General features: G+C 57.8%; 1 protein-coding gene across 6 annotated transcripts; it reads right to left on the bottom strand.

The window, feature by feature from the left end:
* Positions 1-34: 34 nt before the first annotated feature.
* CLCN7 (Cl-/H+ antiporter 7) lies at positions 35-24395 on the bottom strand. Of its 6 annotated transcripts, none has more exons than XM_089896415.1 (25): positions 24215-24395; positions 16625-16696; positions 13356-13427; positions 13197-13262; positions 12683-12815; positions 12340-12449; positions 11611-11691; positions 10672-10734; positions 10473-10556; positions 9872-9965; positions 9543-9607; positions 9033-9149; positions 8299-8353; positions 7901-7961; positions 7169-7307; positions 6272-6365; positions 5229-5452; positions 3667-3718; positions 3300-3427; positions 3028-3113; positions 2654-2783; positions 2025-2084; positions 1747-1923; positions 1403-1483; positions 35-1253 (listed from the first exon to the last, which is right to left on the bottom strand). In XM_089896415.1, exons 1-25 carry the CDS (start codon positions 24365-24367, stop codon positions 1167-1169), a joined length of 2484 nt encoding a protein of 827 aa, XP_089752541.1. In that variant the 5' UTR covers positions 24368-24395; the 3' UTR covers positions 35-1166. The 6 variants fall into 6 exon arrangements, with proteins under 6 accessions (XP_089752541.1, XP_089752542.1, XP_089752544.1 ...); XM_089896416.1 differs by lacking the exon at positions 24215-24395 and adding an exon at positions 18849-21196; XM_022594427.3 differs by having other exon boundaries at positions 37-1253; positions 5229-5398; positions 24215-24393.
* Between the last annotated feature and the right edge of the window lie 2028 nt (positions 24396-26423).

The raw sequence follows: 26423 nt of genomic DNA, 5'->3' as shown, positions 1-26423 counted from the left end.
GACCGTGGCCCACTCTGGATGGGAACGAGAAGCCGGCACCAGTTGTCTGGGTACAATTCCTTTATTTCTCCCATTCAGATCCCCACACTTGGACCCCTGTGCCCCCCATGGAGGGCTCCCCTGCCAGGATGGAAGAGGTCTTTTGCAGCCCCATCCCCTTCAAAGAGGCTAAAACCCAGGTGGAGTGCCCGCCAACCTACCACAAAGGAATCCAAGGACCTCATCACAGAAGTGGGCTGGGGAAGTGAGTCACTTTAGAAAAAAAGTCCCGTGGGGCACTGGGGACACAGGATCCCAAATCTGGCACTGCCCAGCCTGGGAGGGGTGCATCCCTGCTCTGGGCTCGCCAGTTCTTCCCAGAAACAACCTGCCCCCGACACTGGAAGCAGAGCTGCCCCAGAACATCACTCGGGGCTGGGGGTCCTCAGGGGCCCATGCGGCCCCCGTGTGCTGAGAAGACCCGCCTTCCCTGTGCCGTCCACATGGGCGCTGGGATAGAGGCATGGCTGGACTTGGGGGTCCGGGCCCACAGGAGTGTCTCAGCTCTCCCCTTTGGCCCAGACCCCGGCTCAGAGCCCACTGCACCAAGTGGGTGTGGCTTGGGGTGCACGGGTGTCTGGGAGTGCGGCTCCAGGGTCTGCTCTCCAGGTGGTCCTGCTCCCCCGAGCCCTCGCCTTCATGAGTCCAGCTTGTGTTTCTGCCCAGACCCCAAATCTCACGGCCGCAAACTGAGCTGAGGGCTGAGAGGGACAGGACCAGAGGCCTCTGCTGCAGCCTCGAGTCGCCCAGGCCTCCAGCTGGAGGTGCTTAGGGTGCACTGCTTCCAGGCTATGGGCCCGTCCTGGGGGCTGCAGTACTCGGACCCACAGGGCCCAGCCTGCCAGCTGTCACACGTGCACACACATGCAGATACATACGCACACTTGCGGTCTCTCAAAAAAGAGCAGCAGTTCTACAAACTGACTCCTCGAAGTCAGGAAACAGGAGGCTGGCGTGTGAAATCTTGGAGGGTGAAGGAATGAGGTCGGGGGGGGGAGGGGAGCACTGAGAAAACGAAGAGACCACATGTGTCACACGCTGGCTGGGCTGTCCCCGAGGTCTGGAGAACGCTGGATCCACCACTGCCTGGGGAGCAAGGCAGGCACCCCGGGGGAGGTGCCAGGGCCTCACGTCTGGGCCAGAGAGAGCTCCTCTAGGCCCCCCTTCCCAAGCCGGTACCTGGCGAGGTCCTTCCTGGTCACCAGCCCGACCACCTGTGGGAGCAAAGCCAGGTCATGGGATCCAGCGGCCTCTGCCTCTATGGATGCCGCTGTCCCGTGTGCAGAGGACAGCAGAGTCTGGGGGAGCCCTGCGGGTGGGCAGGCAGGTTGGTAGGCTGCAGGCAGTGGGCTCCCCCCATCACCTGATTGCAGTTGTCCACCACCACCAGGTGCCTGAGGCCCAGGGCCCGAAACAGCTTGAACACCCGCGGGAGAGATGCCTCCTGCAATGCAGACGCAGCCTCAGCTCGCCCGCCGGCCCCTGCCCCACCCCAGGACAGGAGCGGGCCAGGACCTGCCACCCCCCTGCCTGTACACCCCCGCCTCAGCCAGCACATCCTGCTCTGTAGCCACCTCCACCCTCCTACAGAGCTCGCCCCCCACCCATCTGCAATGGCCAGTGAAGCCAGAACGCCACCGGGGTGGTGGCTGCATGAGGCTCTGGAAGTGGGGGTCAGGCCCCTGCTCCCCACCGCCCCTGCGGCACCTGGGGCACCGTGTAGGGGGAGGGGTTCATGAACTCGGAGAGGTCCATGGTGCACTCCCGCTCGTCCTGGGACACATGGATGGACTGGATGGGGGGGAAGCGCGGGTAGGCATCACGGAAGTCCTTCAGCCGCAGCCGGCGCCGTAGCAGGCCCATGTAAGAGCGTTCTATGAACACCTGCAGGCGGGGGGCAGGCAGTGGGTGGCAGCGCCTCAGAGCCCAGGGCCCTGCCCGGCATCTCCTGCCACCCCCTTCTCCTGCCACCCCTGACAGCCTACCTTGTGCTTGAGCAGGACGATGAGCTGGGAGCGCAGGATTAAGCCCTGGAGCCGGGCTGGCTGCACAAGAAACAAAACACCCTTGTCTGCGGAGGACCTGGGACTTGAGACCTAGGGCCTGCCCTGCCGGCTGGTCCAGAGGGGCCAGGCAACAGCACCGGGATGCCTGGGGGATCCAGCCAGGGTCTCCAGCGATGCTGGCTGCCTATGGGCACTGGCCCTGCTACAGGCATTTCACCTGCACAGGCTCACGGATCCCCAAACGCCCAGGAGGGGAGGCAGGACCCCAATCACGAGGTGTTGAGAGACCATAGCATTTGTGGGGGCGAAAAGCAGACCGTGGCCCAGACGTCGCTGCACCTTCCATCAGGACCTCCTGACAGGCACAGCTGTGACTCCTCAGCTGGGGGTGCAGCTTGGGGTGTGACCACAGGACACACAGGCGCATCAGTAACTACCCAAGCTGCGGGAACAGCGCTCACATGGACCTGTCTTCACAGCCGTGTGACCAGCGGAATTCTACCAGAAACCCCAGAGCAGGGCGTCCACATTCACGGGAACCATGGCCCCCAACACGCCCCACTCGCCAGCACACATGATGAGCCCGGCTTCCTGCAGCTGGGTGGTACCTGCGTGCCGTCAGCATCCTCCACCACAGGGAAGCCATTATGATTGGACGCCGTGCTGCTGAGCACGTCCACAATGATGCCCACCTTCTCCCTCCTCCGCAGACAGGTGACTGGTGTGCTCATCACCTCCCTGTAGAAGAGAGACGCTGTGATCCACCACGGGGCAGAGGAAGCTTCCCGAACAGCTCAACATGCAGGAAGTGGCCGGACTCAGGAAACCTGGAGACAAGGTGGGCCAGGAGCGCAGACCCCCAGGTGCTGCCCTGGGGGAACCAGCCCTGCACCCACGTCCTGCTCCAGGCTGCCCCCACCAAGCCTCCCAGGGCGTCCAGCACCCGCCCCCCAGCCTGCGGGCCTGCCCCGGGAAGGGGTACCTGGCGGTGAGCGAGTGTGAGGTGACTGGGGCTTCCCAGTGCAGGAAGGGCACACTCTGCAGCTGGATGTGCATGTCGTACAGGCCCTGGGGAGAGGACGGGCACGGCCATGCGAGAGGCTGCTTGCGGGGCAGCCTCCACAGGGCCCCCTCCCTTGCGGCGGCCGAAGACCGCCAGTCTTTCTCCCAGCCTCAGGCTCCGAGGCCAGGGGCACGGGGAGGGGCTCCAGAGCGAGGGCGAGCAAGGCAGGCGGCCTCTCCCACAGGCCGCACCTCAATGAAGACATCCCCCACAATCTTGGCGGTCATCAGCACCAGCATGATGGGGAAGCCGTAGGTCACATTGCTGGTGGCCTCCATCATGATGACTGTCAGGCTCAGCGTCATCCTCACAATCCCACCTGCCAGGAGGCGGGGAGGGGAAGGGAGGGTTGCGGGGGGCACGAGCCTCTGCAGGCTGCACCGCCGGCCCCTCCCATGTTCCCGTGCCGTGTTCCCTGTGCAGCTCCCGCTCTGTCCATGCAACCCTGTGTACCGGCCCCCCAGATAGCACCAGATGGGGACAGTGACCCTGCCCAGCCACACGCTGGGGGAGTGGCGCTCCTGACCTCCGGACGCCCATGTTGCAGCCAGCACTCACCCAGCTGGGCAGCTGCTCCCATCAGGGCGTACTTGCCGGGGTCTGCCCAGACCTGCAGGGAAGACAGAGGGGATGCTGGGGGAAAGTGGCAGCCAAACCCACCAAGATGCACTGACAGCACTGGGCCCAAGAGGAAATCCTACAGTTTACACAAAAAATGGTCTGTGGCAGCATCACCTGAGTTTGTAAATACCCTAGCTGTGCCCGCTCAGGGATGCACTGAATGAACTCTGCCACCTGCAGAACTCGGCAGCCTAAGACAGGAGGGTATGCACTATGGCCGGGGCGGGGGGGCGGGGGCACCCCGCGTGTGTGCAGTGACCGGAGTCCGTGCACAAATGCCTGCACCACACCAGGGAGCCTAAAAAGGAGTGAAAATCGGACTCGTGCTACAACATGGATGAGCCCTGAAAACATGGTGCTCAATGATGAGGCCAGACACAGAAGGCCATGAAGCGGGATTTCGTGAATCTGCAACCATCAGAAGAGGCACATCCACGGAGGCAGAAAGCTGATTAGTGGCCACCAGGGGCTGGGGAAGGGGGACACAGGCGTGGCTGCTTAATGGGGACAGGTTTCTTTTTGGAGTGATGAGAACATCCTGGAACTAAGCAGCGATCACGGTTACACAGCTTTGCGAACAGGCTAAAGAGCCACCCAACCGTTCACTTACAGAAGGAGAGAGTTTATGGCAGGGGTCCGCAACCTCCTGGCCATGGACTGGACCGCACAGCAGGAGGTGGGCGGTGGGCAAGCGAGTGAAGCTTCATCTGCTGCTCCCCATCGCTCGCATTACTGCCTGAACCATCCCCCACCCCCATCCACAGAAACACTGTCTTCCACGAAACCGGTCCCTGGTGCCAGAAAAGGTTGGGGACCACTGGTTTATGGTACGTGAGTTACGTATCAATTAAAAAAAAACAAAATTAAACTAAAAACCGTATCTGAAAGGAAACCTGGGACACATGACCTGGACCCAGTGAGGGAAGGCTTGCTGTGCGTCTCTTAGAGTTCTTTTTTTGTTTTTTTTTTTTTTTGCGGTACGCGGGCCTCTCACTGTTGTGGCCTCTCCCGTTGTGGAGCACAGGCTCCGGACGCACAGGCTCAGCGGCCATGGCTCATGGGCCCAGCCGCTCTGCGGCATGTGGGATCCTCCCGAACCGGGGCACAAACCCCGTGTCCCCTGCATTGGCAGGCGGACTCTCAACCACTGCGCCACCAGCGAAGCCCCTCTTACAGTTTTTTAAAGTCTTACTTGAACAAGATGCAAATAGAAGATGCAAATAGAAGGCTCACAGAATAAAGACCAAGGAGCCCACGGAGGCAGGTGGGAGGAAGAAGCCAGAAGGCAGCTCCGGGGCCAAGGCCTGGACACCGCACTCCCAGGCCCCAACTCCTGCACCTGCCCCATCCTTCTACACCACGCTCTCTCCCAACACCCGTGCCCTCCCTGAAGGCCACACGCACGCACGACCCCTGCTCTGGCCCACGGTGGCCCTAGTGGGCACCGGGAACACCACCCCTTCCTCCCAGCCCAGCCGGCCCTTAAGACCCCCACTCACCGCGGTCCCGGTGAGGTAGGACAGGGAGATGCCAAAGAGCCGGCCCCAGGCAGCTCCGATGAGCAGGGATGGGATGAAGACACCGGCTGACACCGTGAGCCCGTAGGTCCAGCAGGCCAAGAAGAAGTAGACCAGGGTGAAGAGGCCGAGCGTCATGGGGTTGTAGGAGCCTGCGGAGAAGGCGCTGGCCAGGGCTTGCCACACGGATTCAACCCCAGGCGGAGCTGCCTGCCCAGCAGCCCGTCAGAGCCTCCTGGTCACACCCAGAACCCCAGAGTCACCCCCTTCTCAGAGGCCAGGGTGCCGGGGTCTTGGGGGCCCAGCACTCAGAGTGTGAGCACGGCAGCCCAGCGGGCAGGGCAGAGCGGAGCTGGGGCCACCGGGGCCCAGAGCTGCCAGCAGGATGGTGACCTGGGCCAAGGGAAGGTGGCTGCTGAGGTCTGCATGGAAAAGGGTGGCACTGAGACCACCAGGGGTCAGGGGAGCGTGTCAGGAAACAACTAGAGCCACAGACAGATGGGCAAGCACGTCGCAACAGCCACTCTGGATCTCGGGGGTGTGCCCCTCCTCCCCGCCCCCACCCTGCGGAACCAAAAACAGGGGAAGTGGAAGCAGGTCTGTGCCCAGTCTGAGCCTGTTTGTTATTAAAAACATGAAGCTGGGCAAGGCACCTCGCTGGTATACGAGTCACCAGACTGTTTTCTGACTGAGAGTGACCTCTGCGAGCAGCGCCCAGAAGAAAAACTCATCCTAGAAGGTGAGACTGTCTTAATGAACGACAGGACAGCCTCCAGGGAGGGAAGGAGACACGTGGGGAGCTTGGCTGGGCCCCTCCCAAGCACTGGCCACCAGCCAACCCCAGGGTGCCAGCCCCCACGCTCCAGCGCACTCAGCCCTGCAGGGAGGCAGTGGGGGCTCGGCCAGAAGCCATCAGCCAGGCCTGGGCCCAGTGTCTGTGGGCCGGCTGCAGACCAGGCCAGAGGGAACAGGCCCACATGGGGACCTGCGTCTGACAGCACAGAGTGCAGAGCATGGGCACACACCTGGGGGGTCGTGGAAAAGGCTGACCACGCTCTTCTCTGGGGTGTTGAAGAAGGCTGCAGCCATTGAATTATACTCGCCATCGGCACAGAAGAGCTGCAAAGTCAGGAAAGAGAACAGGCCAGTGGGACAGTGTCCTGGCCTGGACAGCATCAGGCACCAAGCACACAACAGGCGGGTCAGGCTGCTGTCTTGGAGGGGAGGCAGGACCCAAGAGCCAGACCCTGGCCCAGTGAGGGCTTCAGAAGCCATCCGGCCAGGCAGGGGCTGCATGGCGAGTCTGTCCCTGGGGTACGTGGGGATCCAAAGGCTCACGTTTGGAGCACGCTCCCACAGTTCACTGGGCAGACTGTGGGTCCCTGCAAGCCTTGACCAGGGCAGGGGCTCCATGCAAAGCTGTGTGGGTCAACCCCACAGCCCCACCAGAGCCAGCCATGCACCCCAGACCCACATCTGTGACAGGCCTGTGAGTACACACTCCACACCCACTGGCAACCAGCAACTGCTTTCAGTTCTGGATGTTTCCCATAAACAGAAACCACACGATGTGTGGCCCTTGCTGTCTGGCTTCTTTCACTCAGCAGTGTTTGCCAGGTTCATCTGTGTGGGAGCACATGTCAGAGCTCCAACCCTTCCTACAACTGAGGAAACCCACTCTGTGGACGGACCAGGCCGTGTTCACCTGCTCGTCACTGATGGGCACAGGGGCTGCGGGGAGTTGTGCTGCAGCGAGCGTGTGCACGCGAGTTTCCGCCTGCAGGCCCACAACCCCACCTCCACAGTCCCCTTGCAGAACCTGTCAGGCCGCTGCTCTGAGAGGACTGGGGTGAGACCCCAGGCCGACGTGGCACCCACCCATGTCTGGGAAGGCTCACCCTGCCCCTGCCCCGGCCGCCTACCTGGAGTGGATAGGACACGGAACTCCCCTGCAGGGGCTGGCAATCCCGGGATGAATAAATCAGCACGAAGGCAACCGTGGCCGTGACGGCGGCCACCAGCATGGCCTCGATCACCTGAAGGCAGGGCCGGTGGATGTACCTGGAGCAAAGAGCCGGGGTGGACCAAGCTGTGGGATGGCTGGGCGGCAGCCAGGGCAACCTGAGCCTGCAACTCGGGAGAGCCGTCCAGGATGCTGAGTTCATCTGATGACCAACCCGCCCTGGCTCCTGAACACTCTCAGGCTGCCTCCCGGATGCTCCCCAACCTCATTTTATGTTAGTGCAAAAAGACAAGAAAGAAGAAAGCCAAGACCCACCCCTACGGCTTCAGAAAACCAGAGAGCTCTCATGATGGCTCTCCTAACAGCAGAGGACCTGTGTTGGACCAAACGTGCCCAAGTCAGGATGGCCCCGTACAAACCGCGCTGGCGCTGACATGAGAGGCCCAGAAGAGCATCAACCGAGGGCCGCGCCGGATCCATGGGCTGTGCCTTCCCTGCCAGGGGCCACCCTCCAGGCTCCACCTGTCCCCCTGCCGAGTGGGTCTGTCCCCTCAGGTACAAAGCACCGTGGAGGGGTGTGCTTGGCACGTGGCTTCCCCACGGCCCCGTGGGCAAGAGCCCATGACCGGTCAGTTTTCAGATGCCCTGTGTGGCCACACCTCTCAACTCAGTCCCTGAACAGGTTTCTCACCTGATTCGAAACATCGTCAACCAGTAATTCAAGGCGTTGAACACAGCTCCGAGAATGCCACCTGGGACAAGGAAGGAGCTGCGTGTCCGGGACTCGGGAAGAGAAGCAGGCTGCCCAGGCAGCAAACGCCCGCTGGGTAGAGGGCTCACGTCCCACGGGCTTTCAGAGTAAGGAGTGTTGCCCAGGTCCGTCTGCTTCCCAAGGGGCTGTCATCAGCCAGAGTGCGGCTCCAGTCCTCCCAGGGTCGGGCTCCCTCCCCACTGCCCGGGGCGGTCCTGGGACAGCCAGCAGGGGTGGAGACCGCGTGCTTCTCTGGCCCTCGAAGCCGGTTCAGGCCTGGAGCCCCGCAGGCCCTGTCCCCACTGGTCGGCGCTGTCCCACGCGGGGACGGCCCTTACCCACCACGCCCATGGCGATGAAGATGGGGATCTCATGGATTGTGTACACCATCGTCTGTGCAGAGGGAGGAAGAGGAGACCTTCTGTGAGGAAAACTGCCACCAGCTCCTGCTCAGACTCGGGACCGGACGTTTCACAGGACACACCTGTGCACGGGAACCCTGGCGCTTTCCTGCAGGGCGAGGAGGCCCCCAGAGAGAAAGGCCGGGTGCTTGGGCAGACCGCCTGCCTCCTCACACAGCGGCTCCGGGGGGCCGCCTGAGCTTTTGCCAAAGGGTAAGTGAGGGGCCACGAGCAAGGGAGAGGATGCTGGTGACCTAGCCACCCAGGACCTCTGACGCATCCACGGGTGAGGACCAGCCCCTGAGAGGCTCCCTGGGCTCAGCGATGGCAGTGTGCAGCGCAGGCTGCCCCAGAAATGCTGCCTGCGCCTCTCGGCCTCCAGAAACTGCTGCAGGAGCGCTGGCCACCAGTCTAGTGATGTTACCTGACAGTCTGCAGGCACCTGAGCCACTCCTGAAGTGCCCGCTGGCTGACGGGCGCCACAACCTGCGCGGCCGGGTCACGTGCACCCTCCTGGAGCAGCTCCAGGTGCTCACAAACAAGGGCCCTATCCCACGGCTAACAGCTAGACCTTTCCAGAAGCCCGGCTCTCAGGCCGAACCTTGAGTAAACAACCTGGGTCCTGCTCATAGAAAGAACCAGAGAAAAAAGGGGACGATGCAGTGGGTTACCTCAGTGTCAAATCTTCCAAAATTGATGAGACCGGGGCTGGACAGATCCCACACGTTTCCATGGTAAATGCTTAAGACGAAATTCAGGGTGAAGGTGGAAATCATGGAAGCAAAGAACTGCAGGCGGAAAAAGACGAGTGCCGTCAGAGCCGTGGTGATGAGTTGCGGCAGTGTGTACAGCAGCTGAGCCCAGGGCCAGAGGGTGGGGAGGGGCTGCAGCAAAAGGGCTGTCTCCCCTCCTGTCACCTGGGTGGTGCCTAGACCTTCCGAAGGCTGAGGGAAGGTGGCTCGGAGCCCCACTGGCTCGGCCAGGGTAAGAACGTGTGCGGGGCCTGGGGTCCCGATGAGGACGGAGGAGAAACAGGCCTATGGCTCAGGGACCCACCAGCTGGACGGGAAGCTCAGGTGCAGACCCCACAGTGTGGGCCAAGAGCCACGCATCCACCCAGCCATGAAGGCCCAGTGGCAGGGCTGCCTGAACTCGGGAAGGTGGCCGTCCCAGGCACTTACGATTCTCCACGTCAGGAACTGATTCCAGAAGGATGCACCCTCCTCCAAGCTGAACAGGACCCCACCTGGAACAGCCAGTGGCCCAGCCCTGAAGTGCCCGCCCAGCCACAGACAGCCCCTCACCCACTGCCACCCATGCCCCCAGACCCCAGGACACCAAGCCCATGACAGAGGCAGCCATCGGGGCCTCTTGAGAAGCCCACCCCACACCCTCACCAGGCACTGAGTCCATCAACCCCAAAACCACCCCTCTCACAGCAGGGAGAGCCTGGCTCCCCCTACACGGGCAGTCACCAAGCTCTCAGACCAGGCAGGGCCACCCTCCTCACCCACAGGGGCCCCAAACGCAGCAGACACTCCAGCCGCAGCTCCTGCTGAGACAAAGTCCCGTTTCTCTGTGTCTCTGCGGAAGTACTCAAAGATCTGAACCAAGACAGACGGAGAGAGGGTCTCAGCCAGTGCCTCCAAGGGCACTTCTCTCAGAAAGGGGGGAGGTGGGCCCAAAAGCAAGGGAGGAGGGGAGGGAGGAATGTGGGGAGGCCTCTGGACAAGCCACTCATCAACCATGGGGCTCACAACCCGCAGGACTGAAGAGCTGGGTCTCGGGCAGCTTGCCTGCCCACCAACATCCAGAGAAAATAACCCATTCACAGCAATATTTAAACACTGAGGTTTGTGCAAGAAGGACCAGAACTGAGCACCAGCAGCCCACACACATGACCTTCCCGACCTCTCTAGGCCACGCATTCCTGTGAGCTTACAGCTACAGGTCATTTCCTTGCAGAAATGCACACTCACCCAGAGCACCAAGGCAACAGGATGCCCCCATGGACAGGATGCCAGGGACCCTCAGAGGCGAAGGGAAGGAGGCTGCAGGGGAGGCAGAGGCCCAGCCCTGGGGGTATGGACGTGGGCGCAGGGAAGACCCACCTTGAAATCCCGCTTCAGTGACGTGGACCTCCCCTGGGAGACCCCAGCAGCAATCACGGAGCCCGAATGGATCATTGGTCCCTCCTGGAAGGCACAAACGGCTGCGTTCAGATGGGCGCGGCTCCGGTGGGGGTGACACACCGGCCCCAGGCCCCACGGGTGCAGAGGGACTCAGGCAGGGGTAGCTGCACTCTGTTACCTTCCCCACAGCCAGTCCCCCAACCACGGACAGGATCACGCCGGACACTTTGATCACCAGGGTCTGGAACACAAAGGAAATTGCACCAAGTCTGATTAAAGGCCACACGTGGTCCAAGAACCTGAGGGACAAACTGCACACGGGAAGGGACCTAATCATGTGAGCCCTCGGCAGGCATGAGCACCAAAGAGGGGGCCGGCACCCACGGCGGGTGTCCTGGGGGAGGGGGAGCTGGCAGCTGATGCTCTCCTGACGCCCATCTCTTCAGCCCTTCTGTCCCAGGTGGTCATGTACACAAAGACACGCAAACAGCAGCTGTCGCTCTGTCCTCGGGCTCTGGGCTGCAGGCTCCTGCACCCGCACCTAGCTCGGGCCCTGCCCTCCTGCTGCAGGGCACGGAGCACAGGCACCCCCACCCCTCCTGTCTGCTCCCCGGAGTACCTCCTCCCCAGACAGAGCAGGAGAGACACTGCCAGCAAACCCCAGACCAAGGCACACCAGCTGCACACCCTGAAATGATCACGGGAGGAAACCTGACCTCCCAACCCCCTTGGAATCAGTGTGTTACCCAGAAGATCACGCACAATGAGATTAAGGAAAATTCTGAAAAAAGGAAAAAACTCACCACTCAACACAGCTACTCTCATTCTGAAATACTAACCACCATATGGAACTTAAAATGTCTACATGGTTGCAATTGTGACAGATGTACCTTCAAGTATTTTTGCGTCATTCAGAATGTACGACAGTTTTACCATTTTCCAAAGAAAGTTCACATAAAACCTGCCAGCACACCCACACGCAGGCTCGTCAGCAGCAAACAGCACGGGTCTGGGCGAGTTTTGGAGGCGGAGGTGGACAAATGACACACTTCTCACCCAACAAGGAAGCCCCTTGGGCTAAGCCCTGAGCTCCCGGCGGGGCCGCCTCGTGTCTCACCTTGAGCCGGACCACGTGGGGGATCTTCACCCCGTTGAGGAAGCACTTGATCTGGGGGATCCCGCTGCCAGCAGCGACCGGCTGGAAGGAAGGGCGCCAGCACTGAGTCCGCAGGCCGAATGAGCCGCTACTGCCGCCGCCACCGCCACCAGGCCCAGGAAGACGCGCCACGCAGTGCCCAGGTCGCCCAGGGTAGTGGCTTCTCGCCTCTCCCCACTGATACACAGAGCAACCACCGAGGGGAGGAAACGCCTCGGGCATGGGAGGGCTCAGTGTCCCCAAGGCAGGCGGGGGTGCCCAGGATGATGGGAGGCCCACGTCACACACCCGCTGAGGGGCCAGCACTGTCGCACCCTCTGGGGGACACTGCACTGCACCCCAGACAGAAGCTCCTGGACGCTGCCCCTTCTTCCTTCCAACGCCCCGAGGGAAAAGCAAGGGGGCACAGGAAGGAAGGGTGCCCCAGGAGCGTCTGACCCCTCGGGTGGGTCCCTCCACCCGCACCCCTGGGCTGGGCGCTGCCTCTGCTCCCTGCTGCGTGAAGTGGGTGAGGGACTGTGCGGGTGGATGGGCACGGCCGCCAGGGCCAGGGTTGGAAGGCCCAGGTGGGCTTCGTTTTGGCTGAACCGCCTGATGCCTAGCAAGGATTCCACTACAGTCTAGCCAGTGAGTCTCACCGGAAGATGCTGTGGGGGGTTGGGGTGGGGAGCGGTGGAGGGGCCCACCTACCTCTATGAAGGCGACGATCACAGAGCCCAGGAGCACAAAGGCCACATTGAGCGAGGCCCACAGCAGGAGGGAGAAGGACAGCCCGCCCCGCGCCGTGAACTTGTCAATGTCTGGGCTCGTCAAGGACCACGCGGGGTGGTGTCACCCAGGCGCCACTCCCCAGTGGGCTGCACTCCGGACTCTGGGACCTGGAGCACTTACTGGGCATCTCAGGGTCACCACAAAGCCTGACCCCCCAGACATGCAGCCCCCGCCCAGTCACATCTTCCGGCCGATGGCATAACACAGGTGGGGGCTCCTCCTGTGGACCCGCTGGCTCTGGGCAACCACAGACAAAGGATACTGTCCTTGACGACCCTGTACTTTAGGCCGGCCAGCTTCTCCACCACGATGTCGATGAAGCAGGCCACGAGGCCCGTGAGGATCCCGATCATGGCACAGATGACCCAGCGCTTTATCTCCACAGTCCGGAAGGCCTGCGGCAGCGGGCATGAAGGGGGGCGCTGTCACAGGAGGGTGCGGAGGCGGGACGTCCCGTCGTGGCCTGCTCTAGTGACTGCCACCACGCACAGGGCTGCCCTCAGGACCCTGAGTCCCAGGAAGAGCAGCCCCACCGACATCTCAGAGGCCGTGGAGCACTGGTGGGACAGAACTCCCCAACCCAGTCATAACTGGATGCTGACGCTCCAGGCGCCACCCCTAAGAACAGCTTCCTCAGTGGTAATGATGTGACACCCGCACGGGTCTCCATGCCGGGCAGCGGCCAGCGCTCACTCCAGGACACCAGCTGGAGCCGAGAGGGGAGGGAGGTGGTGGGGACACCGTGGCCACGAGGCCCAGCTGCCCGCCAGACTCACTGTGTGATTGATGCGCCGCTCCTCCTCCAGGAACAGCTGGTTCTCGCTGTTGTCATAGTCCAAGCTCTGCGGACCGGGCAGTAGAAACACTAGTAACTGACCCCAGCTCGCAGGCTCAGGTCGGCCACCGTGGGAGAGGGCAGGGAGCGGGGGGCCCACCTCATACTTCAGGGACAGAAGCTTCTCGTTGTGCGGGATCTCCTTGGGGAAGGGGTGAAGGGGGTCCATGTCCTGCGGGAGGAAGAGGCAGAGCTTGACAACCCAGCATATGTAAGAACGAAGCAGAACGAGGAAGGGGCCATGCTCACTCGTCCCGCAGGGCAGGGACGCTCCTGAGCCCAAAGCTAGACAAGCACAAGGCAGGAACTGGCAGACACAGACCCTCCACAGGACACCAGCAGGCCAGGTCCCACACCACCACGGCCAGGCGGGTTTATCCCAGGAACACAAGGTGAGTTGACCCCCAAAAAGCAATTAGTGTGGTGGGTTGACCCCCCAAAAGCAATTAGTGTGGTGGGTTGACCCCCAAAAAGCAATTAGTGTAAGATGTCTGTGGTCCACGTCCAGGTTCTGGCACCAGCCTCTGACCCACCCGCTTGGCATCTCTGGGTGACGAGTGTGTCTGGGCTGGGGCTGGAAGACCATCACAGGATTAGCGGGCTGGAGACACAAGCAGCTCATCTCTAACGGCCAAGGATTTAATTAGTCCTGCCTGTGTAATGCAGCCTCCACACAAACCCCAAATGGAGGGGTTCAGGGAGATTGCAGCTGGTGAATGTGGAGGTGCTGGGAAGGTGGCTCCTAGGGAGAACGTGAGGGCTCTGCACCCCTTCCCACACCTTCCCGGGGCATCTCTCCCACCTGGTTGTTCTCAAATCATGTCCTTTATGATAAACCAGTAACATAAGCAAAGTGTTCCCTGAGTTCTGCAAGCCATTCTGGCAAGTTATGGAACCCGAGGAGGAGGCGTGGGAACCCCGATTTACAGCTGGTCAGTCAGAAGCACAGGTGACAGCCTGGACTTGTCACTGGCATCTGAGGTCGGGGGGTCTCGTGGGACTGAGCCCTCAGCCTGTGGGTCTGCACGGATGCTGGGAAGTTAGGGTCTGAACAAACTGACCTGCAGGACACTCAGGTGGTGTCTGGACAATCAGAGGGTGAGTTGGTATGAAAGTAAAAACAGTTTGATACTGTTCCAATAGAATAAAGGACCAAGTCCACATGAAATGAACACCTCAGTAGTCACAAAAAGCATCTGACAAAACTCAACCCTTCGTGATAAAAACACTCAATAAACCAGGAATAAAGGGAACTTCCTCAACCTGATCAAGACACCTATAAAAAACCCACAGGTGGGCTTCCCTGGTGGCGCAGTGGTTGAGAGTCTGCCTGCCGATCCAGGGGACGTGGGTTCATGCCCCAGTCCGGGAAGATCCCACATGCCGCGGAGCGGCTGGACCTGTGAGCCATGGCCACTGAGCCTGCGCGTCCGGAGCCTGTGCTCCGCAACAGGAGAGGCCACAGCAGTGAAAGGCCCGCGTACCGCAAAAAAAAAAAAAAAAAAAAAAAAAAAAAAAAAAAAAACCACAGGTAACTTCACGCTCAGTGGTGAAAGACTGAAGCTCTTCCTCTGAGATCAGGAACAAGACGAGGATGCCTGCTCTGGCATTTCTACTCAGCACTGTCCTGGAGGTTCTACCAGCAGGGCAATTAGGCAAGAGAGAAAAGTGAAAGGCATCCAGATTAGAAAGGAAGTGAAACTCTTCTTTGCAGATGACATGGTCTTATGTGTAGAAAATCCCCAAAAGTACACTAAAAACAATTAGTATTAACACATTTAGTAAGATTGAAGAATATAAGATCAGTATACAAAATCAAATGCATTTCTACGCACTTGCAATGAACGATCCAAAATGAAATTGAGAAAACTCTATTTACAATAGCATAAAGATACAGAAAATAAACTTATTCCTGAAACACATTTAACAAAAGAAGTGTAAGACTTGTACACCAAGAGTTGCAACATATTGTTGAAAAAAACTGAAGACATTAATAAATGGAAAGCTATACTGTGGCTCGGGACATTTGATGTTAAGAGTAAATGCCACCTCTAAGTTCCAGCTGGCGTTTCTGAAGAAACTGACAAACTGAGCCTGAACCCCACACGGAGATACACAAGGGATCTTGAAAGGCCAACACCTCCTTGAGAAAGAAAAATGATGTGGGATAATTCAAACTTCTTAATTTTGAAACTTACTACAAAGCTAGTCATTAGCAGAGTGCGGCCCGGGCGCAAGGACAGACAGAGAGCCCAGAAACAAATCCGTAATGCAGATCCAATGCAGCTGAAAATAAATAAATAAATTTTTAAAAAGTGAAAAAAAAACCCACAAAAACTGACCTTCAACAATGGTGCTGAGACAATTCAACAGGGAAAGAGTAGTTTTCTCAAGAAATGGTGCTGGGAAAACTGAGCATCCATATGCAAAAGAATGAATTTGGACCCTTATCTCATACCATGTACAAAATTAGTGAAAAACAGATCAAACATCTAAACTACAGAACTCTTATAAGAAAAGACGAGCAAATCTTTGTAACCTTGGCTTAGGTGATGGTTTCTTAGACATGACACCCAAAGCACAAGCAACAGAAAACAGATCAAATGGACTTCATCAAAATTAAAAGCTTTTGTGCTTCCAAGGACACTGGCAGAAAGTGAGACCACCTGTGGACCAAGCAGAAGTTTTTGCAAATCCTGTAACTGATGAGCAACTTGTGTTTAAAGTATATGAAGACTTCTTGCAGCTTCATTATAAAAACACAACCTGATTAAGAAACATGCACGGGGTCTGAACAGAGTTCCTCCAGAAGACATGAAGAACACACGGTACCAGCAGCCTCAGGGAAATGCAAGTCAGAACCATGAGCCACCTCCAAGGAGGAAGTCAAGTGCAAGTCTGGGGGAGGGGGTTTCGGGAAATGCTCCCCTGGCAGCTGCTGGACAGTTCGACCCCAGCACAGGGGCAGGAGAAGTGGACATCACCCATGTCCAAGGGCCCACCACCCTGAGACGCCCTCCTGCAGGCCCCACACCTGCCCACGGCACCTGCCCCCCAGCCCGCACACAGCAGCTAGCTCAACGGTCCTGGCCTGACATGTACTCCCCAACCTCTGCTCATCGGGCAGCCTCAGGGGACAGGGCCCCGCAGAGCAGCCTTCCCTGGTCGCCCAGACTCTGCAGACCCCACTGTCTGCACGTCACTCTGTCCCCATACTCTGCACAGAACCGCCACTGTCTGCCATCCTCTTGTTCAGGTTTTCCGTCTGCCCTCTGCTAGGCTGTGGCTCCACAAGAGCAGGCCTGACTTTCCCAGGAAGGGGCCTGGCATGAGCAGGAGCTCCAAAAATGGGAAAGGACGACCACTCACAGGGTCCAGAAGCTCATCATCCAGTTCCACGTTGCTCATCTGTCCGATCCGGAAAAATGCTGAATGGGGTGACTAGAAGCAGAAGAGAAATCATAGGCCGCTTAGCTATGGGGCCGGGCTGCACTGTACACTACCCCATCGCCTGGCCCTACCTGTGGAGCACAGAGCCGCACCTGCCGTGTGGGAGACCCCAGCAGGGCCAGTGCTGGACCCCAGGCCCATCCCCATGACCCACTGAGGAGCCCAACCTCCAGATGGGAAGCCCCACCCTCCCCTGTTCTACAGTGTCCTCCTGGCCACCCTCCTTCCCTGGCCTGGAAAACCCTGGTGATTGAGGGCCCCTCCTCCAGGAGCCTTTCTATCCCCCCACCTCCAAACCCCATCTTTCTCTGTTCAGCCCCATCATGACACTGAGTGGCTACCAGGTGCGGACCCATCACAGGCCTCCAGGCAGGCCCCCCAGATATGTGCCCCTTTCCGGGGCAGGACCTTTCTGAAGTGGGGCTGCACTCCTGAGCACAGGGGCAGGTCAACCACAGAGGACGGACACCCTGGCACATGACTGCCCTCACGCCCACTGCCAGGCATGGTGGAGGCCAGGACTACGGAACAAAACACAGGCTGCTCACAGATGCATTTCAGAGAAACAAGTCACGCTGCAGGACACAAACACTGTGTGGAACATACGGCATAAAAACACAACCCGGGGCTTCCCTGGTGGCGCGGTGGTTGAGAGTCTGCCTGCCGATGTAGGGGACGCGGGTTCGTGCCCCGGTCCGGGAGGATCCCACATGCCGCGGAGCGGCTGGGCCCGTGAGCCATGGCCGCTGAGCCTGCGCGTCCGGAGCCTGTGCTCCGCAACGGGAGAGGCCACAACAGTGAGAGGCCCGCGTACCACAAAAAAAACAAAACAAAAAACAAAAAAAAACCACAACCCGGTGCTCCTCTGAAACGCAGCCGGGCGCCCTGCCCTGCCTCTCCTCTGGCGGAAACCACGAAGCAGTGCAGGAACAAGGACCACAGAGCCCGCCATGCCAGAGCCCTGAGCACACAGTGATTCCAGCACAGAAAGTTTAATTCAGCAGCACTAACCCTACTGCCACTGGTGGTTACCAGGGGGTAGGGGGGACGAGGGGGCTTTGGGGACACTGGTGACTCCTCTGGGGGATGTCGAGCCTCCTGGGGCTGCTGTGCCCAATCACACAGCCTAGGCGTCTGAAAAACAAGAAACGTGTTCTCTCCAAGCTCTTGAGCCACAAGTCCAAACTTGAGGTGTCAACAGGGAGGGCCCCCTCTCAGGGTCGTGTGGAGGATCTTCCAGCCTCTGATGGATGCCAGCAATCCTTAGTGTTCATTCCCTGGCTTGTAGCCACATCACTCCAATCTCTGCTCCGTTGCCACCGGCCTTGTGTGTGTGTGTATACATGCACGCATGTCTCTCCTCTCCCATGAGGACACCAGCCTGACCACATCGCAACTTGACCACAGCTGCAAAGGTCTCAGACACGGGTTCCAGGTCAGGGGTGGAGACATTCCGGGGGGCACTGTGCACCCCACGGCAGGTGGTAACTTGTCAGGTGTGTTCACTAGACCATCATCCTGCTCCACCGTGTGACTGCACTTTTCTCTATGTATATACAGCAAACGTCGGTACAATGGGTGGGTGAGGAGAGAAATATAGCCGTTTTCTTTCTTAAAAACAATCGACAATGCCCCCAAACTGCTGAATCTGATGAGAAAGGCAGGGCGGGCCCTCCAGCTCCAAGCACGGGCAGGAATGCCTGGCCCGCTGGCCCAGAAAGGACCCCAGTTCCAGAGTGAACTCAACCCAGGAGGGGGCCCGGAGCTGCAGCCTCTGCTCCCTATGCATACACGAGTCATCAGGAATGGTGTGCCAGTCGCCAGTCCGTCCACAGCAACACGGAACAGGGACGTCTCCACGGAGAAGACGGCGTGCAAAGACAGGCAGAACTGAAAGTTGGACTGTGAAAACAGAAGACCCATCTGCCGTCCAACCCAAGACGGAGGCCACAGGCCAGGTGGCCTGGCCGTTTGTACCTCACTCTTCACTGATGGACTGCACCCCATGATCACTCCCACCACACCAAGTCAGCCCCTGCAGAGCAGCGCCTCTGCCACCTAAACAGTCCCCGAGGCTGAGGCTGCGACCGCGCACACAGCTGGGGGAGAGGGGGGCAGAACGGTCCACATGGCACGGACTCACTCGCTCAGGTGACAACGGGTCCTCAGCACCCGGCCGGGAGGACGCCAGGTAAGCACACATCTGCACCAGACAGCTCCATTCTGGACCCGGAAATGCGCTCATGCGGAGATGGCGCCCCCATTACAACTCCCAGGCACACCCTCTCCCACCTCCAGCACCTTCCTGGTTTCATCACCTCTTTTCTGAACTTTATGGGCATCTCTTAGGAAATATCTTTTGTGATGAAAGAAGCCATTTACTGAAAGTTCAGTGATTCATCTGTTGTGCCTGTTCCTTTCTCATTTCTTAAATGCAAGTTAATTACTAGTAGTTCCTCAAACTATTGTTACACACGACAGCCTGGATGAAATCTCCATGCTTTCGAAAGAACTGAAAGATTTCAGACCATGTGGCTCCAGAGACTGGATGTGCTCGAAAGGTCAGACCCGGAGGGAGGACAGATTTGGGGGGGAGGGGGTGACTGTAAGAGGCAGGACAAGGGCACTGATGGACGTGCTCACACACACCCACACGTGTGACAATGGCAGGGTGCTACTCACACACATTGTGCCAACATCAATGCCGGGTTCGGCACAGTACTACCGTGAGGTAAGACGGAACCATCTTGGGAAACTGGAGGAAGGCACACAGGCCCTCTCTGTACTGTCTTTTCAACTTCCCGTAAGTCTACAATTATTTTAAAATTTAAACGCAAATGATACTACATCAAAGTGAAGAACTTCTGGGCTTCCCTGGTGGCGCAGTGGTTGGGAGTCCGCCTGCCGATGCAGGGGACGTGGGTTCGTGCCCCGGTCAGGGAGGATCCCACATGCCGCGGAGAAGCTGGGCCTGTAAGCCATGGCCGCTGGGCCTGCACGTCCGGAGCCTGTGCTCCGCAACGGGAGAGGCCAAAACAGTGAGAGGCCCGCGTACCGCAAAAAAAAAAAAAAAAAAAAAAAAAGTGAAGAACTTCTGTGTATCAAAGGAAACAACAGAGTGAAAAGGAACTAGCCCTACAGAATGGGAGAAAATTACAGATCATGTAACCGATAAGGGTTAATATCCAGAATACGTAAAGAACCCCTACAACCCAACAACAACGAACAAGCGGATTAAAAAAACAGGCCAAAGACTTGGGACATGAAGATCAAAACCACAATGAGATACCACCTCACAGCTGTGAGGATGGCCAGGGTTAAAAAACAGAATAACAAGCACTGGTGAAGATGTGCAGAAACAGGAACCCTTGTGCACAGTTGCTGGGAGTGTTATATGGAGCAGCTGCTGTGGAAAACAGTATGGCGGTTCCTCAAAAAATTAAAAATAGAAATTACCTTATGATCCAGCAATTCCACCTCTTGCTACCTACCCAAATGAACTGAAAGCAGGGTCTCAAAGAGGTATTTGTACACCCACGTGCACAGCAGCATTTTTACAGTAGCCAAGGGGTGGACGGAGCCCAAATGCCCATCAACAGATGAATGTATAAACCTAAGGTGGTCCATCCACACAATGGAATATTATTCAGCCTTAAAAACAGGGAAATCCTGTCGCATGCTACAGCATGGATGAACCTGGAGGACGTTGTACTAACAGAAAGAAGCCAGTCACAAAAAAACAAATACCCTATGATACCACTGCTATGAGACGTCAAATTCATAGAGACAGAAAGCAGAATGGCCTTTGCCAAGGGCTGGGGGAGGGGTGGGGAGTCAGTGTTTACTAGGACAGAGGTTCAGTTTGAGAGGATGAGAAAGTTCTGGAGGTGCTGGGGTGATGGCAGCACGACACTGTGGATGGACCTCATGCTGCCAGACTGCACACTTAGACATGGTTAGGATGGTAAATTGTGTTATGTGCTTTTACCATCATTAAAACAAAGTTCACAGACAATTTAAAGGCCGCCTGCCGCCCACTCTGCCACTTTGCATTTTAACCTCCCCTCCCAGCCCAATGCCCCCTAGCACTGAGGGCACAGGGCCTCCGTAGCCAGGGGCTTACAGTCAGAAAAACCAAGCTGCCCATAAACAAAAGTCAGTGTAAACTGTGAGAAAGGCTTTGAGGGCGATGACAGAGCCTGAGGGAGAGGCCTGCCCGATTCGGGGTTGGGGAGGCGCATTAGGCTGAGACCTGATGAATGATGTGCAGAGGGGGCCGGATGGGAACAGCCCCGCCGCTGCACCTCACTTTCTGAGTGCTGCAGCCTCTGCCCGGAAGGCCTCCCAGGACCCTCTGACTAGGCTGGGCCCACCCTGGTCCTCAGCTCTCTGCACTGTCCGGTGGTACCCACATCTTCTCCTGCCCTCCCCCAGACTCTGAGCCCCTCACACTAGACCTGGGCAGGTACCACTAAAGGCCTGAGGGAGCCCTCAGGGGCGGGTCAGCTGAGGGGGCAGGCCTGGACTCTGCAAAGCGGGGGAGGAGGGGGAGAGGAGGGGGGGAGGAGAGGGGATGAGAGAGGAGGGAGCGGGGGGGGGGGAGGAGGAGGAGGAGGAGGATAGTACAGGGCGCTGAGGCAGAGGGACTTCCTGGAGGGCCTGCCCTGGGGCTGGGAGCCAGCTACGAGAAAGACGGGGTGCTCCCTTACGTTCAGCAGAGCTCAAGGGGCCACTGGGGATGGTGATGACCTGCCCCTGCAGCTTGCCTGCACATGACCCCCTCCTGGCCCCCCATACTCCGACCGCAGCCCGTGGCTCCAGGTCACCAGGGCAGAACACCCCAGTTCCCAGAGGAGTAAGTTCCCCAAAACTGATTCTAAACACTAACCTGAGGGTCCTACCCCTCAGGCTGCCTCAGGCGGAGCTTCCCGAAGCTGAGGTCCCTGGAAAGGACCCGCATTTACAAACACTGCAAATACCCACCCCCACAGCCGGAGCCTCTGTTTCTGGCTCAGATTTCCCTCTGTAAGTTTTCAAAATGCTCTGCTTCCTGCTGCCCACATGACCATGACTTGCTGGCTGACCTCACCCTCTCCTTGCCCCAGGGGTGGACAGGCAGCAACTTGCTGGATGACCCACCCTCACCCCACACTCAGGCACGACAGGCCGAGGGCCGGAGAGAGGGTAGAGCAACCCTGAATGGCCTGGTTCCAGCCAGATGGAGGCTGAGCTCAGGCCGGCCCCCAGCCCACCCTGCCTGGGGCTGCCCAGAGCAGCCACCTCATGGTGCCTGGCAGGTTCCCATGCCGGGTGCAAGAACACCAGCCTCCAATTCTGGACGCCCTGCAACAAACCATGAAGGACCAGGAGGTGGCAAGACAAGCTCTCCTGTCCAGCTCACCAGAACATTCTCATAGAGCGGTTGTTGGCCTGGGCTGTCACTTTAGTTCAAACGACCCTGGTCTGAGAGCGGCTTACAAGCCGCCGTCTGCTACAGCGAACTCAGCCCTCTGGTCCAGAGCCGACCCTCCTGCAAGAAAGCCGGCCTCGAGGAGTTCAGTGAGCTGCACAGGAGTCGCCCCAGGAACAGCAACTCAGAGATGATCACTTCCAAGCTGCCATTTTTAATACCTCTGAGAGTAACTAGCGTTTACCACCTTGTGACAGGTGGTGCTCGGGGCTGGAAGCATATTAGCTTTCCTGCTGGTGAGGAGCTTGAGGCACAGGAGGCTGCAGCACTTGCCTCTGCTGGTCCAGAGCAGAGTTCCTAGCACCAATGCCTCCAGTGCCCCCCTACCCCATCCACGCAAGGCCGTCTAAGGATCCTTCAAGGCTGGACTCTCCAGCTTCTTAAGGATTCTCCCACAAGATAAAGCTAAATTCGAAGCCTGCAGCTGTCCCCTGCAGGTCGACCCCGGTTCCTTCCCCAAGCCTCCACTCCCCACTCCGACTTACTTCCCAAATGCTCACTCCCTTTATCTTTCCCCTCTGTCCACCCGCCTGAGGATCATGCACTCTTCCAAGACTGGACCTAGTGTGACCTCTCCTGCTCTTGGGGTCCCTCACACCAGAGCACTGGGCCTGGTTTTCCAGGAGCCTGGAGCCAGGAGGAAGGAAGCTGCATCATGTACCTCTGAGTCCCAGGCAAACTGCATGCAGCCGAGTACACGACACGCACACAATAAATTATGTTTTAAGTCACTTAAGAGCAGCTAGTCACTTGTTATTAAATGCAAATGAACAAACAAAAAAGGTCGCAAAGGTTCTTTTAAGGGAATGAGTTTTAAGGGAAGAAATCAACAGGTTATTTCAAAAAAAGCCAACTCCTGTGTCTATGCATAAAGAAAAGTGGGAAACTCTTGAGCACATTCAGTCCCAAAATAAACCCCAATTCAATCTCGAAGCTTCCAATCTCTCTACCTGTCACCCTTAAAGCCAAGCCAGTTTCATACTTCTGGTTTGTAAACTTCAGATTACCTTCTTTTAAAGAGTAAAAAAGAAACAAATGTTGTGAGAACAAAACAACAAAGCATCCATATCCCCACCACTGCAAATTCTCCCCTTTCATGTCACTTCTCATGCAGACACAGAAAGCACTTCAGCAGAAGATCCCACTCAAGGAACAGACTTTGACCTCATTGTCTGATGCATTTCTGGGGGCTGGGGAAACCTAGATAAGTTCTGGACAAACAGCCTGATACTTGAGTCCTTCCTCATTAAACACCACACAAGTGTTTAATGGACAGATCTAGGATAGGAGGAGAAAAACGAAAAAACAATCACAAAACCGAGTAAGGCCAAGCAATCAACAAAAGAAATTCATTAACTCAAAATTAACACACACGGAAATTCACTTAAGGACGCAAACTTCTGTGCTGACCTGCAAAGCACATTTCAACCACTGTGCTTCAATTTCAATGAACTGCTAAGGGAAACTGAACGCACATATTTGTCATTCCTAAGGTCGCCCTGAAGGCTCCCTGTAAAGATGCAGCCCCCCAGATATTCCCACTGCGAAAACAAACTCTGCAACCTAAGCTCTTAAAATCTCTTGGGGTTCAAAAGCAGTAAAAATAGTTGCTCGTGTATACAGTGTTCCAAAAAAAAAGAAAAGGAAAAGGTTACCTAAGCAGAAGACCATCTGCCGTCCCTTTAAATCCACTAAGAAATAAACTGTGAGGAGATAAATCAGCTTCATGCTACCGGGACTCTACAGCAGCGTGCGTGCGACTGGGCTCTCCCACGCTCCTTAACACCAAGATAATGGGCCGGCTCCTCGACCCCGAGAGTCACTGGGCCGAGCGCCTCCCAGCGCCTCCCAGGACTCCAGAACCCCGGGGCCCAGGTTCCGAGCTCGCCCTGCCGTTTACCAAGCGGGACCCGAGGCGCGTTCCCGCCTCTGCCACTAGCACTGCCCGAGCACGGACTCGCCGCGTCCCCGCGGGCCCGGCTACCGGCACCGGCAACCGCGGCGCGGACCCGACCCGGCCCGCCTCTCCGTGGGCTCACCGCGCGGACGGCCGCGGGCCCAGCCCCGTTCAACAGCGGCGTGGCCTCCCCTGCCGGCGCCCCGGGCCCCGCCGCCCTCCGCAGCAGCGGCGCCGCCTCGTCGTCGTCCACGTCGCGTCCGGACCACGACACCTTTTTGGAGACGTTGGCCATGTCCCGCCGCAGACGACCGGCCAGGCAGCGCCTTGGCAGTGTTTGTTCTCGTGACCCGCGCCTCGGCCACGTGACCCGGACGGCCGTCACGTGGCCCAGACGGCACCCGCGTGCCCCGGCAGCGGCTGCGGGGGTGCGCGCGCGGCCTTCTGGGAGTTGTAGTCCCGCCGCCTGGTGGACCCGCCTGTCAGGACCGATCACCACGTAGCAAACGGTTGTGCTGAAGACACAACACAGCCCTGTGGCCTTCCTGCGGAAAACGCTCCACTGATCCCATCCCAGGGCGAAAATGCAGATGAACCCAAATTGAGGGACACGTGCTAAACAGCTAGCCAGCTCGTCTCGTAGTGTCAGCGTCACGAAAGACCAAGAAAGGCTGAGTGACTGCCTTGGATGGAAGATAAAGAGATGGGCAACTGAAGGCTGCTCGTGGGCCTGGCATTTTGGGGACAATTGGCAAAGATTGGATCTGCACTGTACATTACATAGCGGTGTTATAGCTGCGCCCAGTCCCCAAAGGGTGATCTTTGTCTGGGGGTCATATCAGAAAAGTCCTTTTTCTCAGTAGACATACACTGAGATATTCAGGGGTTGTGATGTGATGTCTGCAACGTAGTCTCAGATGATTCACAAGCTAATGGTAATCACAATACGTAGCTACCTATAGCGGGAGAAAGAAAATGTGGTAGGATGTTAGCAGGTGATGAATATGGGGTAAATATAAATGATGTGCAATGTAGTCCTCTTGTAACTTTTTTCTTTAAACTTGAAACTTTTCAAAATAAAAAGATTTTAGAAGTTCTTTATAGGCTCTTCCCCCACATATTTCAAAATAAAACCAAAATTGAAACTAAAATAAGAGGAAGGAAGCCCAACAGGATTAAGTTTTCCCACGATCACTGTGCAACAATTTTTTGAAAATACTAAGAACAACGTTCTTTCAGAAAAGGTGTTTTCTCCTTAGTGTGACCTGGCTTTGCCCTTTCGAGGGATGTTGACAAGTACGTGATGGCCCTGGCGGTGGAGGAGGGCCTGGAGGCTGCAGAGTGAAGCTGGCACTGGCTCCAACGAGCCTCAGGGCTGGTCCCAGGCTGGTTTGACTGAACGAAGTGGACGAGTGTGGTTTGCGTGAAACCGTCCAGGCAGGAGGAGGGCTGCACACAGCGATGGGGAAGTGAGAACAGTCCCGGGGACGGAGGGGTGGTGCTGGGGAAGCCCATCTGGATCCTTCTGTCCTCCCCCCACTCAGGAACGCAGCAGACACAGGTCAAAGGTGGGATTGATGGGGTTCAAGGTGGATGTGGCTCATGCCACTCACTCAGTGGGGATGGTGGATCTCATGAGATGCGTGCTCACACTCCCCTGCTCAAAACCTGGATGGGCTGCCCTCGACAGAGCCCAGACTCCTCAGCTGGACAAGCCAGCCCTTCCCAAATTCCTATCGACCTGAGCTCCCACGAAGCTCCTCCCCAAGCCCTTTCCCAGGCTGCCCTGCCCTCGTGGAGACTCTCAGATGCGATGCGGCTGGCCACCCACAGCCATGATGCTTCTGCCAAATTCCCACTGTCTTAGGGTCTGTGAACCTTGGCAGAAATGCTGCTGTAGAAGTGAAATACCTGGGTCCCCCATGGTGTTGTAAGCACCCGAAAGCGGGGGAGGGGAGGGTGGGAAATACCCTGTGTGGTCTTTTAGTGCTAGGCACCTCAAGAAACACTTCCTAATCAAATTAACAGTCTTCCCCCCAAAAGATGTCATCTCTCCCACCTCAATAGAGTGAGACAGAGCAAGGGCTCCAAAATAGGCCAGAGGAGCCTGGGAAAGAGGACGCTTTGAGAAGGGCAGCTCTCCATGAAGATGGATGCGTCCTGGGGAAGTGCCAGGGGAAGCAGAAGTCCGTGATTACAGGACCTTCCCGTGGCCACCCAGGGGTGTTTCCAGACCTAGGATGCATCCCCTGACCTTGACTCACGGACCAGGGGTGGGGGTTGGGGGGCGGGCAGGTGGTGGCTGGCCAAGTCTCTGAGCTGAAGGCCTGGGATTGCTGGGGCCACAGACA

Source organism: Delphinapterus leucas, chromosome 15 (genome assembly GCF_059928025.1).
Source record: "Delphinapterus leucas isolate spDelLeu-1000000601 "Yukka" chromosome 15, BTC_Dleu_Yukka2, whole genome shotgun sequence".
Taxonomy (NCBI): domain Eukaryota; kingdom Metazoa; phylum Chordata; class Mammalia; order Artiodactyla; family Monodontidae; genus Delphinapterus; species Delphinapterus leucas.
This window is presented reverse-complemented; position numbering and strand designations above follow the sequence as displayed.

What these genes read in the sequence shown, in the direction of transcription:
- CLCN7 (XM_089896415.1), bottom strand. Translation starts at nt 24,367, where the DNA reads ATGGCCAACGTCTCCAAAAAGGTGTCGTGGTCCGGACGCGACGTGGAC. An exon ending in GGGGACTGGCTGTGGGGAAG is followed by an intron (nt 10,557 to 10,671) that starts GTAACAGAGTGC and finishes TGTGCCTTCCAG; the next exon opens with GAGGGACCAATGATCCATTC. An exon ending in AGGATGCTGACGGCACGCAG is followed by an intron (nt 2,085 to 2,653) that starts GTACCACCCAGC and finishes TTTCTTGTGCAG; the next exon opens with CCAGCCCGGCTCCAGGGCTT.